Source organism: Raphanus sativus, chromosome 1 (genome assembly GCF_000801105.2).
Source record: "Raphanus sativus cultivar WK10039 chromosome 1, ASM80110v3, whole genome shotgun sequence".
Classification (NCBI taxonomy): Eukaryota; Viridiplantae; Streptophyta; class Magnoliopsida; order Brassicales; family Brassicaceae; genus Raphanus; species Raphanus sativus.
In genome coordinates this window covers 17,646,303-17,660,739 of record NC_079511.1, presented here as the reverse complement: position 1 = coordinate 17,660,739, position 14,437 = coordinate 17,646,303, and the positions used below count along the sequence as shown (strand labels likewise).

General features: G+C 41.6%; 2 protein-coding genes across 3 annotated transcripts; one reads left to right on the top strand and one right to left on the bottom strand.

Annotated features, from left to right (window-relative positions):
• The first annotated feature begins 2,266 nt into the window (after nucleotides 1-2,266).
• Nucleotides 2,267-5,744, top strand: LOC108830212 (O-fucosyltransferase 9). 2 transcript variants are annotated; one of them, XM_056986859.1, is made up of 9 exons: nucleotides 2,267-2,908; nucleotides 2,982-3,146; nucleotides 3,236-3,324; nucleotides 3,471-3,668; nucleotides 4,039-4,243; nucleotides 4,347-4,514; nucleotides 4,595-4,762; nucleotides 5,034-5,224; nucleotides 5,331-5,744. In XM_056986859.1, the coding sequence occupies exons 1-9, from the start codon at nucleotides 2,546-2,548 to the stop codon at nucleotides 5,485-5,487; spliced, it is 1,704 nt and encodes a 567-aa protein (XP_056842839.1). In that variant the 5' UTR covers nucleotides 2,267-2,545; the 3' UTR covers nucleotides 5,488-5,744. The 2 variants fall into 2 exon arrangements, with proteins under 2 accessions (XP_056842839.1, XP_018459309.1); XM_018603807.2 differs by having other exon boundaries at nucleotides 2,268-2,908; nucleotides 3,009-3,146.
• Nucleotides 5,745-10,020: 4,276 nt separating this feature from the next.
• On the bottom strand, nucleotides 10,021-10,766 carry LOC130497268 (uncharacterized). The gene is made up of 2 exons (XM_056990136.1): nucleotides 10,104-10,766; nucleotides 10,021-10,026 (listed from the first exon to the last, which is right to left on the bottom strand). The coding sequence occupies exons 1-2, from the start codon at nucleotides 10,764-10,766 to the stop codon at nucleotides 10,021-10,023; spliced, it is 669 nt and encodes a 222-aa protein (XP_056846116.1).
• Nucleotides 10,767-14,437: the final 3,671 nt, after the last annotated feature.

The window sequence follows — 14,437 nt, the reverse complement described above, 5'->3', positions numbered from 1 at the left end:
ATTGTATAGTTTAAGATCTCAATGTCTCATTTTTGCAAGTATTTTCATCAGTTGATCCTCAATGATGTGATTTTTCAGATTTCAGGGAAAGCGAATCTTAGACGATGATGTCATTAACTCTTGCATTTTGTTGTGTCTTAATTTATTAAAAGTACAAATATTCATGGTACACTTTATGACTTCGGTTTTGTTGATTGACTGATATAGAGCTGAAGCTACTCTCAGTTAGGAGAAGGACATACACTTGGTCAGCATCAAGGGGTTATGGGAGGAAGCATCAAAGCCAAAGTCGTAAATGAGGTTGAGTCATAGCAGGGACTTACCGACAGACATTTCAGTTTGCAATGTATGCCATGATTGGAGGTTTATATTTGACTCTTTAATTCTATTCAGCTATTTTCTGTAGGACGACATTATTTTTGGATACCTCTTAAGCATAGTTAATCATAAGATTCTCTTTTTAAATGTAGAAAGATTTTCAAAAAGTTGACGCATGTCTCAGACTTCTCTCCTTATGTTCGCTTGATGAACATTTATTTTATGATAAAAAAAATCTAAGAGAAAGATATGAGATGTGATTTTTTTGTCATCTACATTATTAGTGCAATTTAAACGGATGATTTAACAGAAACTCAGAAAAGAAGCAAAACCAGCCAAAATAACGATATATCTACCGAAGAAAAAGGAGATGAATAACAAGGTTTGTTTTCTTTTTGTATTCATCTACTTATATGTTTGCCTTTTATAGAAATTGTAGTTGTTTGTACAGTTGATGATGACTCCAATAACTTTTCATTTTATTTCATTTTATGGCACTAGGCATATTCTTCTTCTCCATTTATTCAGAAACTCAGTTTTCTCAAAGACATTTAGATAACATTTGCAAAAAATTTAGAATGCATGTACAATGCTAATAGTGAGTCGAAAGGAACATTATAATGAATAAATGTACCAATCAGCAACGGGTGGTAACAAAAATGTCTATTATGCTAATATAAGACCATCTCCAATGAGAGTTCTACCCATTAGAGTTCTAAATATGAATATGTGTATGTATTTATTGTATTTATGTATGTAGTTGTAGGGTCTACTAAATAGTGTAGAACTCCAATGGATAGAACCCTCCATTGGAGATGCTCTAACTATATATCATTTTCCCTAATGATGCCAACTACTATATCTCTGTCATTGCAACATATTATTTACTATTGAAGTAAAATATCCATGAATAAACAAAATCCCCGTGCTTGCTCCGAGGTCAGCCACTAGTGACTAGGGCTGGGCATAAAACCAGTAACCCGTATTCCGAAATCCGAACCGAACCGAACCGAAAAACCTGATCCGAACCGAATCTGAAATCTAAAAAATATCCGAATGGATCTTGTAGGGTATTATAGAACATATCCGAACCCGAAGTGTTATTAACCGAACCCGAATGGATAATCCAAAAAACCCGAAAAACCCGAAAAATATCCGAACAAACCGATCCGAATATGCGAATTAATATATAATATAAATATTTAAAATATAAATATGTACTTCAAATATTCAATTTCATATTTATTTCAACATGATATCTAACAATAAGTATCTAAATTTTTTTTTTAAATATCTTAAATACTCCATTATATATAAGTAAGTATATATTTTTTATGCTTTTCTATTGAATTTTAGATTTTATTTAGGGTATATCCGAACCGATCTGATATAACCCGAATCCGAATGATACATGGTTACTTCGGGTACTATCCGAACCGAACTGAAACCGATGTGTTATATCCGTACCCGAACCGAACTTGTAGATTTACTAGAATGGGACCTAAAAGGTGTTACAAAATAGAACCGAAATCCAAAAAACTCGAACCGAACCTGAATAGATACCCGAACATCCAGGCTTACTAGTGACTATGATAGTACAAATACTGGTCTGTTAAACTAGGATTAGCCCAAGAAAAACTCGTTAAACTATCAAAATTAATGTGAAAATATAAATCTTTCTAAAAGAAAAAAATGTGAAAGAAAGATAAAAATACAAAGTGAAAGCACTCTCATAAAGTCGAAATCTCAGGCGGCACTCACTCTCTTGTTGCTCTATTTTCTACTACAGAATAGAGTAACTTTATAATAGAGTTGAAATTTGGTGTTATGGTACTTCTATTTTAGAGTAGAAAATAAAATGATAAACAAAAACCAATTTATTCTATAGTTAAATTTCAAACTCAAAAATAGAGTGATGTTGGAGATGTCTTTAGCTCGTTATAGCCATTGCTTCTTTCATGTGATGACGTTACTTTCTCGAAGCGACGCAACCCGTTCTCTCATTCACTCTCTCTCTCTCTCTCTGCTGCTCTGTTTCTCCCTCAGCGACCTATCTATCTTTTGGTTTATTTTCTAGCGTTTTAGTTTTAATTGGAAATTTGTCAAATCGATTGCCAAGGAAGCTAACCACATCCACGCACACCAATGCTACTCCGGCCTTCTCTTCCCTAGATCTTCTTCTTTACTCTCCGTTTCTAGGGTTTACCCCATCCATAATCCATATATCATGCACGGCCTCAGCCGCCTAGGCAACGGAAACGCTAGATCCCTTGCTTCACCGCCTTCTTCGCCTCGGATTCGTCCCTCGAGGGGAAAAACCTCCAACCAAGGAATAGGAGAGAGGCTCGTCTTCTTACTCTTCTCCGTTGTTTTTAGGCGGAAAGGTGTCTTACTACTGGCGCCTCTTCTCTACATCGCTGGAATGTTACTTTTCATGGGCTCCTTTGGCTTCACTATCCTCGATCTAGGTCACGGCGTCGAGATTGTGTACAGACGAGGTCCCCCGGGTTCGGTTTACCGGAGTCCAAAGGTTTTTAAGCGTCTCTGGCCTATGATGGAAGCTGATGCTAATCGAAGCAGTCGCAATGCGGTAAAAATTTCAATGGAAAATTTGATTGTAGATCTGATCTGATTCTCTTGTTGCTTAATATATATATATATAGAGAGTGTTGCCTCTGATGATGATGCAGCTGATGGAAGCATGGAAGCCAAGAGTTAAAGGCCTGTGGAAACCTTGCATAAGCACTAACGTTTCTGCTGCAGGATCGAATTCTAATGGTTTCTTCATAATCGAAGCAAATGGGGGCTTGAATCAACAACGCTTGTCAGTATGTTTTACTCTCTCACATTCAAATTCACTTTCGTTTTAGCTGCATAGCGTGTTTGTTGATTATATCTCTCCTCTTGAACGGTGCAGATATGTGATGCAGTTGCTGTGGCCGGACTGCTTAATGCTACTCTTGTCATTCCCATTTTTCACTTAAACAGTGTATGGCGTGATTCCAGGTTACTATTTGTTTAATTAAATAATTTAAAATTCCGTTGCTTTAGATAGAGATTGATAAGGTCAAATGTTATCTTATAGACCAAATTGCTTCGTTTTGCAGCATGATTTGCTCACGTCTGTTTTTTTTTTCTTGTGTTGGTTACAGCAAATTTGGTGATATATTTGATGAAGACTTCTTCATATATGCGCTTAGTAAGAACGTGAAAGTAGTGAAAGAGCTCCCTAAAGATATACTCGAGCGGTACAACTACAATATAAGCAGTATTGTTAATTTGAGATTAAAGGCTTGGTCGAGTCCGGCATACTATCTCCATAAGGTGCTCCCACAACTATTGCGTTTGGGGTATGCCATTCACTGACAGTATTTTCTTTTTTCTTTTTCCTCTTTCCTCTCAGTTTTATTTAGGAATTGTTGGTTCTTTGTGCTTGGTCTTTTCTGTTGTTCCTGTACAACTTCCTAGAATATTTGACAAGGTCTTATGGAATTGAATACGAGATAGCTCCTCACATGCAAAAATGAAATGGGATTGATAGCTTAAGGTAGGTTAATGGCATTCTCTTTTGATAAGCTTGTTCTAAGGCTGTATGGGTGTGTGAGGGTTAGTATATAAATATATGACAGGCTCTGTTCTTGTGATGATTATTGAGATCCCTCCTTTTATGTTTCCTATAAGTTGCTTACCTAAACACAATCTACTTGGTTGTTTCGTTAGGGCTGTTCGTGTTGCACCATTCTCTAATAGGTTAGCTCATGCAGTTCCCGCACACATTCAAGGACTTAGATGCTTAGCAAACTTCGAAGCATTGAGATTTGCAGATCCCATACGGCTTCTTGCAGAGCAAATGGTCAATAGGATGGTTACTAAGAGTGTTCAGAGCAGCGGAAACTATGTTTCTGTTCATCTCCGCTTTGAAATGGTTTTTATATATATACACACTTCCTGCTAATTCTTCATTTCTGCATTTGTTAATTCCTGCTTCCCGCCTTTAATAATCTCTTGATTTTCTCCTCTTATAAAAGGACATGGTCGCCTTCTCGTGTTGCGAATATGACTTTGGAGAGGTTGAGAAGCTAGAAATGGACATGGCCCGAGAAAGAGGGTGGAAAGGAAAGTTCAGGCGGAGAGGCAGAGTGATAAGGCCTGGTGCAAACCGCGTAGATGGGAAATGCCCTTTAACTCCACTAGAGGTATCACTGAAAAACTGCCTCGCTTCCTTTAAAATCTTTAAACCAGTTGGGAAACTGATTTTGGTAACATCGCTCTATAGGTGGGAATGATGCTTAGGGGAATGGGTTTTAACAATAACACATTGGTTTACGTAGCTGCTGGAAACATTTACAAAGCCGACAAGTATATGGCTCCTCTTAGGCAGATGTTTCCTCTCCTCCAAACCAAGGATACTCTAGCTACCCCAGAAGAACTTGCTCCCTTTAAGGTAATCAAATACTAAGAGATTGCTTTGGTTTTGAAAATATTCATATATAAGCAATTGCTAATGGAATATATTTGATGGGAAATTTGAATTTTGTTTCCACGGGTTGGTGGGTATTAGAATGATTAAGTTAGGAGCGTTAGGTCCATATCAATTGCAACGTACAATTAAAGCCTCTGGGCTCTCCCATAATATGTACCTTCAAAATTGAAAGATTTTTTATTGTTGTCTTAATATATAAAAACAAAGTGCTGCTTTTTTTTTGGAACTGCAGGGTCACTCATCAAGATTGGCTGCTCTTGACTACACAGTATGCCTCCACAGTGAAGTGTTTGTATCCACTCAAGGTGGAAACTTCCCTCATTTCTTGATAGGTCACCGTCGCTACCTTTACAAAGGCCACGCTGAGACAATCAAACCAGATAAGCGGAAACTAGTCCAGCTCTTGGATAAACCGAGCATTAGGTATCTGATTTCCAAACCTACTTGGCACACCTACCTCTAACTCACAGATTCCTCAATTTTTAAAGCAATTTTCTTCGTTTTGGATGTTCTATTTTTTTTGGTGTAGATGGGACTACTTCAAGAAACAAATGCAAGATATGCTTAGACACAATGATGCAAAGGGAGTCGAATTAAGAAAACCCGCTGCGTCTCTTTACACGTTCCCCATGCCTGATTGTATGTGCAAAGAACCTGATCCCGAACCTGAAACCGACACAGCTTAAACCCGATTCTTGCGGTTCAGTATCAGTAATGCAAAGTACGATAATTGTTTACGACTCCAACTATACATGTAACTTATATATTTGTTGTATCATCTTTCATTTCCTGTATAACCATCTCCTTCCTCCCAAGTTCGAGGATTATTGATATTGAATTTTGTGTATATAACATTCTCTCCCTTTTGTTGTAGTGCTTTTTTCACATTTTTGTTCTGTATTTGATAATCTATTTAATGGACAACGACAATGGTTTCATTCTAGTGTACGTATGTTTTTCGGAGATTAACTCTACCCCTTCCTATCTTAAAAAATTCTCAATTTTGTTCTAATCCTAGTGTTCTTGCTTAAGAACTAATCGAACCAGAGAGAGAGAGAGATCGGATGCTTTGTTTGTGAAAGAATGAGATGTTATTCATAAGCAAACAAAGCTCTTCTTATATAGGTTGGAGTTTGGCCTCCTATTACAAAGTTAAGCAATGTGGGACTTTCTTAACTTTAGTTAAGAAGTCGCCACTTATGAATAAAAGGAGAAACAAGGCCCAATCCATTAACACATGGTTGGTTTAGTACAATCTCGGTTTATTACAATCTCGGTTTAGTACAATCTTGGTTAAGTGTAACCTCGATCTGTTGAAACATCTGGTTATGAGCAATCCATAAACCATCTGGTTTACAACACTCCCCCCGAATGCCATAACCGTCTAGGGCTTGTAATGCGTTTGGAATACTGCCTCGTTAAAACATTTCCATAGTAAACCCAAAACCCAATGTGGTAAAAGGGAACCTATGGATAGGAAAAAGAGTACAACCGCATTACTCCCCCTGATGTGGACATCACTGAAAGTTTCTCAGTGATCGCATACCAATCTGCTGCATAAGCTTCCTGAGCGTGCATGTTGGTAATGCCTTAGTGAAGAGGTCGGCTGAGTTCTCGCTTGATCTGACTTGGAGTACCTTGACCTCTCCTTCTTTCCGAAGGTCGTGGGTGAAGAAGAACTTGGGGAGAACGTACTTAGTCTTGTCACCATTGATGTATCCATCTTTGAGCTGAGCTATGCAGGCCGCATTGTCTTCATAAAGGACGGTCGGCTCGTCTTTACCATCTGTGATCCCACATGCTGTCCGAATATGGTGTGTCATGAGTCTCAGCCAGACACACTCTCTGCTTGCTTCATGGATTGTCAATATCTCCGAATGATTGGATGATGTGGCTGATATGGTCTGCTTGACTGATCTCCATGAAATGGCCGTGCCTCCATATGTGAAAACATAGCCGGTCTGGGACTTAGCACTGTGTGGGTCGGACTGGTAACCTGCATCAGCAAAACCAACCAAATCTTCTTTGTTTTGGTTAGCATAAAATAAACCTACATCGATCCTTAGTTCCTTGTAGGTATCTTAGAATGTGTTTGATCCCATTCCAATGCCTCATGGTCGGACATGAACTGAATCTGGACAATAGGCTCACAGCAAAACAGATGTCCGGCCTAGTATGTGTAGTCAAGTACATCAAGGCGCCAATGGCACTGAGGTAAGGATACTCTGGACCAAGGACCTCTTCATCCTCAGCCTTAGGTCTAAACGGATCAGTGTCTAGACCAAGGGATCTTACAACCATGGGGCTACTAAGTGGATGACACTTATCCATGTTGAACCTTTTAAGAACCTTTTCAGTATAGGTCTTTTGATGCACAAGGATTCCATCTTTAAGATGTTCAATCTGTAGTCCCAAGCAAAACTTGGGTTTTCCCAAATCTTTCATCTCAAATTCTTTCTTGAGATATTCAACTGTTTGGGAAATCTCTTTGGCCGTTCCAAGTATGTTTAGATAATCAACATACACGGCTATGATCACATAGCCTTGGCCGGATTTCTTAATGAATATACATGGGCTTACTTGATCATTCTTGTAGCCTTCTTTCAGTAAGTACTCACTCAATCTGTTGTACCACATACGACCAGATTGTTTTAATCCGTACAAAGCTTTGTTAAGCTTGATGCAATGCTGTTCTCGAGAACCTTTAGCATCCTTAGGTATTTCAATACCATCTGGTACTTTCATGTATATGTCATTGTCCAGTGGTCCATAAAGATATGCGGTTACTACATCCATTAACCGTAAATCAAGATTTTCTCTTATGGCCAGACTTATAAGGAATCTGAATGTTGTTGCATCCACCACGGGAGAATAAGTCTCTTCATAATCGATTCCTGGTCTCTGTGAGAATCCTTGTGCAACAAGTCGGGCCTTATACCTCACGACTTCACCATTCTCATTTCTCTTTCTCACAAAGACCCATTTGTAACCCACTGGTTTTAGATTGTGTGGTGTTAGGAGTATTGGTCCAAAATCACCTCTCTTCTTGAAAGAGTTTAACTCCACGTTTATGGCTTCTTTCCACTTAAGCCAATCTTTTCTTTGCATGCATTCATAAATGGACGTGGGTTCTAGATCCTCATCATTTTCAATGATCTCAAGTGCTACATGATATGCAAATAAATCATCCATGTCGACATGTTTTCTGTTCCATTGTTTTCCAGACATGACATAGTTTATTGAGATCTCTTCATTGTCAGGTGGTTCAGAACCCTGAGTTTTGGCGTCCCAAATCTCATTAGGCCCCTTAGCAACCATGCCAATGTTCATGTCTGAGGATGCTGGTACGCCCGGCCCATGTCCGGACGTTGGTTCGTCCATGTCCCGGTCCTTTTGGACCGACGGATCGACCACATCGACCAGCTCCTTCACCCCCTCGCCCACGGTCTATTTAGCACCTTTCTTACTTATGCGGGGGTTCTTATCTTTGGAACCAATTGGTCTACCACGTTTAAGACGTGTCTTAGACTCTGTAGCAACTTGATTTTGTCCCTTTTGGACATCAATTCTTATTGGTGCATTAGCAGCTGGTATATATGACTTGGTCATTCTATTTGGGTCAGCAAAGGAATCTGGCAATTTATTAGCTAGCTCTTGAAGATGTATAATCTTCTGAACTTCAAGATCACAGACTTGAGTTCGAGGATCTTGCCATGCTTGGGATGTATGATTCCATGTAATTTCTTTTACCAGCTTGCTATTATTTCCTCCCAATGTTGGATACTCAGATTCCACAAAATGGCAATCTGCATACCTGGCCTTAAATAAATCACCCGTGGTTGGCTCGAGGTATTTTATAATTGAAGGAGAATCATATCCAACATATATTCCCATCCTTCTCTGAGCTCCCATCTTTGTTCTTTGTGGTGGAGCTATTGGATAATAAACAGCACATCCAAAAGTCTTAAGATGGGAGATGTCTGGCTCTCGACCCATGAGGAGCTGGAATGGTGAATATCTATGTTCACTAGATGGTCTGATGCGTATTAATTCCGCAGCATGCAATACTGCATGTCCCCAAGCTGTGACTGGAAGATTACTTTTCTTTTCGTGAGAGGTTTTGGTGCAGTTTGCGTTTGTGACCAGCCTAGGAGTGAAGCCATTTTGGTTGATCAAATGGTGTCCGATCGGAGTAAACTCGGTGGCTACGGACAGAGGACATCTAGGACTACATTCTGATTGGAGGGATTGAAAATTTAACGGTCAGTTATTGAGATATTCACATGTTTTCTCTATAGATCAGTTCTACCAGAATCATTATATTCATTTATTTTCAGAGAGTTCCAGAGTTGCTGTTTCAGAGACGTCGAGGTCCATTCTGTGTTTCTCAGGTTTCTTCAGAATCTGTGGCTAAGGTGAGGGTCTACTCCATAAATTCCATACCAGTGTAGAATCCTTCTATGATAGGCTTAGACTTCGAAACATGAAATGTGTCTGCTTGAGTCCTTGCTTGGTAGTTAGTTTATATATTGCAAACCGGAATTAGGGATCTAGAGGATTCAACCATTGATTGGATTGTGTGATGATGAGATATACATAGTTATGAGTAGGGACTATGTGCGAGGGCGGGGGTTCAGGGATGCCTGAACTAGCGACGCCACTGTGGAGGGGCGGGGGCTCAGAGACGTTTGGGCTAGCGATGCAATTTGTGTGGTGCGTGGTGCAGAGACGTTTGCATCTGACGCAGCGATCGAGGGCGGGGGTACAGAGAAAGACTGTACTAGCGACGCCACATATGTATATCCGTATGCGGAGATGCGGGGTGTGTGGTATAGCTATGCACTATCAGCGCAGTGTTTGTTGTGTGTGATGCTTTAGGCGTCTTACTTGTTCATGTTAGAGCTAAACTTCCATAGTGGGAGTTCTATTTACTTGAGTCAGTGGTTTGTGGATTAGCATCCCATACCTCACTGAGTGACTCCCATATTGCTCATCCCTCTTTTCTTTCCCCTTTCCAGGTGAGACTGACCAGCAGAAGTGATTGCTTTCGGATTGGCGCTTTTGGGAGTTTATTTCATATTTTCAGACCTTCGGTTTTATACTTTTATCGATATTTTCCGGGATTTATTTTATTTGATTATTTATTCGACTTTTGAGAAGTAATAAATGGAGATTTTATGAGATTATTAATTATTATTTTATTTTGGAAAATACGGGTGTTACACCTATGAAAATATACCATTTCATAATCGGCATTCACTACCAGAGATCGCGAAATATCCTGCATAATGGGATCGAGTACCGGCCAGAATTCTTCCTCTCCATTGAGCATTTTTGTCAAGATTAGAGAGTCTGTCTCAACAATTACCTTCCTGTAACCAAATCCAGCCAATGTTTGAATTGCGCACCTAATGGCTTCTGTTTCCACTTCAATCACCGATCGCACTACTGGTAGTTTTCTTGCTCCCGCCCACACCAGTGTCCCTTGAGGGTCTCTCAAAACCCAGCCCACTCCACCGTTCTCTGTTTCCTTTGACCACGAACCATCAGTGTTGCATTTCAGAGATAATGGCAGTGGAGAGTTCCACTTTCTGTCGGGTACTACTGTTGTGGGTGTTTTGACCTCCTCATTTTTTACCTCTTCTCTATTTCTCCATTCCTCCACATCCTCCCAGACTTTCCTAACTGTTGAGTCTGCATCATAATCTTTCCCTCTGAATAAAAACTCATTACGGTTCTTCCATAGTCTCCATAGCAGTACTGGTACAAATCCTTCATCAACTTCCTCTTTTGGGTACTCTTGTTTCAAGTTCAAGACCCAATAAAGATTGGCAAATAAAGAATTTGACCATTTTCCGGATGGGGGAATGTGTATATTTGCAACTGTCCAAGCCCTTCTGGCGTAGTGACATTGGAACAAGAGGTGATTGACACTTTCCGCCTCGCCATCACATCTACTACACATCTTATCTGATGCACCTTGTTGGGTCCAAATATGACCCTCTAGCTAGTAATAAACAACAAGAAATGATAACGGGCCGCGATAGGCCCATCATGGATTAAATCCTCAGAAACAGCTAAGACAGAGCCGGAGGCTGTGAACTGAAGATGTTCATTAGAGAGGTCGAGGAAAAGAGGTAGCTCGTGGACAAATAAATAGGCGCATGACCCGGTCAAAGAGGTAGCTCGTGGACAAATAAATAGGCGCAGGACCCGGTCAAAAGGGAGCTGTTACAAATCCCTAAAATCACGGAGGAGATCTCGGGAACCAGTTGGTAGCGACCAAAGGGGGCTTGAGGCTATTTAAAGAAGACATCAAACAATGATCAAAGGATCCGCATTCTTACTATTCATAAGCAATAGCTCTCAAATTCATCACTTTCCTTGTAAACGTTATAAACATCTCTTGTAAACAATTCTTACAAAAATATCAGTAAATCATTCATTCATTCTACAAAGTTCTTACGGGATTCAGCCCACGTTATCTTTCCCTAACTTTTCCTAAACTTTAACCTGACCTAAAAATCAGGAGGTGAGTTTAATCCCTCACAATTGGCGCCGTCTGTGGGGAAGAAACAATCGAATCCCTTACTCCAACTTAAGGATGAATCCAGTCGATCAGACAACAAATCCATCTAACCACTGAATAGTGTCACGATGAACATTATCCCGATGAACAGTATCCCGATGAACAGTACTCGGATGAACAGTACTGGAAGAACAGTATCTCGATGAACAGTATCTCGATGAACAGTATCCCGATGAACAGTATTCCGATGAACAGTACTCGGATGAACAGTACTGGAAGAACAGTATCTCGATGAACAGTATCTCGATGAACAGTATCTCGATGAACAGTGCTGGAGCAGCCAACATGAGAACCTCCAGTGGGATCGATCCAGGGCTCCCAGCCCTTGTTACCCCTCAGCATCAACCTGCTCCGAACTAGACAGAGGCTCAGCTCTCTGAGATCCGTCGCACGATGATGCAGTTGGTAAACAAAGCTCAAGAAAGCGAGCGTACCATGCAACAGCTAGCCGCTCAGCAGCAACGATTCGAAGAGATCACTAGATCTCTAATCGCAACAACCCAACCACCGCAACGTCGGGGCTCGGGAGTTACCTTCCGAGATCGAATAACCGACTCCTCGTTCCCTCGAGGACGTCTAGATTTTTTCCTTGATAACACTGGTTCGGGAGAACATGCACCTGCTTTCCAAACGCCTCACCCTAGGACAACTCCTGTGTTTAGCCCGCCTCTCACTAGTGCTATGGGAAGCAACCTAGCATCAACCAGGTTTGTACCAGAGCAGATTACTGGTCAGAGCACTCGCTTACCTCCTCCACCACCTATTCTTAGGTCAGGAGAAGGAATATCCAATTCGTCCGGGGGCAGAACGTCAGCTTCGGTGTTTCAGGCCAGAAACCTAAACACAAATCCGGATGAACATCAAAGGACCGATGCTGATCCTACAACTCGCCCCACTAACCTAACTCGTCAAAATAACCCAAGGGCCAGTGAGCAAATCAGCCCACCTGGCACTTGGGAAAATGATCGAACACGATTCCAGCAGGGGCCTGTTCGACAAGTACCTAATGATGACCCGACTGTCCTTCCTCTAGAGGGACCTGAGGCTATTCGCAGATATATAGAACGAACTCACGCAGCTCTCCAAAAATTGGGAGCTCAAGTCCACAAGGCAACGATCTCAGCTCCCGAAATCGAGAGCTTGATCGAAGAGATCTGTGGAACTCCATTCACTGACAGAATTGCCAACTCTTACATAAGAGACACCCAAAAAATTAGGATCCCCGAATACGACGGGACCTCAGACCCAAAGGCTTACCCGAGAGCCTTCCGGTTAGCTATCGTGAAAGCTCACTTTACGAAAGAAGAATGCGAAGCAGGTTACTGCCGGACATTCGCCGAAAATCTAGTCGGAACAGCCCTCAAATGGTTCTCTGGTTTCGAACCAAATTCGATAGATAGCTTCGACCAGTTAAGCAACGCTTTCATGAAGCAATACTAGACTCATATCCTGAAGCAAGCATCCGAGGCTGACCTCTGGAAAATCAGACAGGGAGTGAGAGACTCACTACGAGCCTACATCGAAAAATTCAGAGCAGTGAGAACTAAGCTCTCAAACCCTAACAACCAGGTAGCCATCGAGGCTCTCAGAAGATGTCTCTGGTATAAATCGGAACTTTGGTCGGAGCTAACGCTCAATCCTCCCCCAACTATCGACGATGCTCTTCATAAAGCGTCTAGATACGTCACCTTGGAAGAGGAAACATCTGCACTGGATAAACTCCACAAGAAACCCCAGAATCACCCGAAAGGTGCAGCCTCAGAAGCAAAAGGACCTCATAAAAAGGGGAACTCTCGAAACAATCAGACCGAGGGAGAACATTCCTATGCAATCGAGGAAGATAAGGAAGAAAAACCTGTTGCCGCAGCAAACAAAACCCCCTGGTCAAAAGGATATGATGAGAACAAACTCTGCTCTTATCACGATCGGAAAGGACACTCAACTGAGGAATGTTGGGACCTCCAACGACAACTGGCAGCTAAATTCACAGCTGGAGAAATAAAGGGCGTGGACCTCAAAAAACCACAGCCCTACCAGAAAAGAGGTCCCAGAGACACCTCACCGAAACGAGAAAGGTCTCCTGAAAAAGAGACCGATTCACCACCCCCAGCTCCTAAGAAAAGGGTCGACATGATCCTTGGGAAGCTCCCCCAAGGAAAAAGCCTACAAATCGAGGCCCTCCTGAGCAAACCGTTACCTCAGTCGAGCCCCGGTTCGAGGGTAGACTACATCCTCAGTGGATCCGATATGTGTCGAGACTCTGTTAATTCTATTAAAACTCATGTACTGGAAGGCTGTGTCTAACACTCAAACTAAGCCTTCTAACCCCGAGTCTAACACTAAGATTTCCTTTTGGGAAAGTGAGACGTCAAACCTTGACAGACCTCACGACGATGCCCTGATCGTCACCCTGAACATCGCGGGGTACGAAGTACCCAAGCTCATGGTAGACACCGGGAGCTTTGTCGACCTCATTTTCTACAGCGCCCTGAAGGGGATGGAAATAGACGAGTACGAAATCATTGACCAGAAGGCTAGTCTCATAGGCTTTTCCGGAGAAACAGCTACCTCATTAGGAACTATCAAACTCCCAATTATAGCTGGCAGAATCATGAAAATGACGAACTTCGTAGTCATCGACAGACCCTCCCCGTTCCATGCGATCCTAGGAAGACCTTGGATCCATAAGATGAAAGCAGTAGCTTCAACTTACCACCAATGTGTGAAGTTTCCGACACCTGAAGGGATAGCTACCGTGCACGGTAACCAAAAGATCTTCAGGATCTGTTACCTAGGAGGATTCAAAATTCTTAAAGAATCGCCCAATAGCAATTACAGATCCAAGAGGGTCGTGAGATGCAACAGAATATTCGAGGTCCCCCTAAAATCCTCACCGAGCAAGTTAGTATCGACGACTCAAATCCTGAAAAACAATGACATGAAGGGTATAAACGCCGACGTCACTACTCACAAGCTTAATGTAGACCCCACTTTCAAACCGATCAAACAAAAGCGTCGCAAGCTAGGCCTAGAAAAGGCACAAGCTG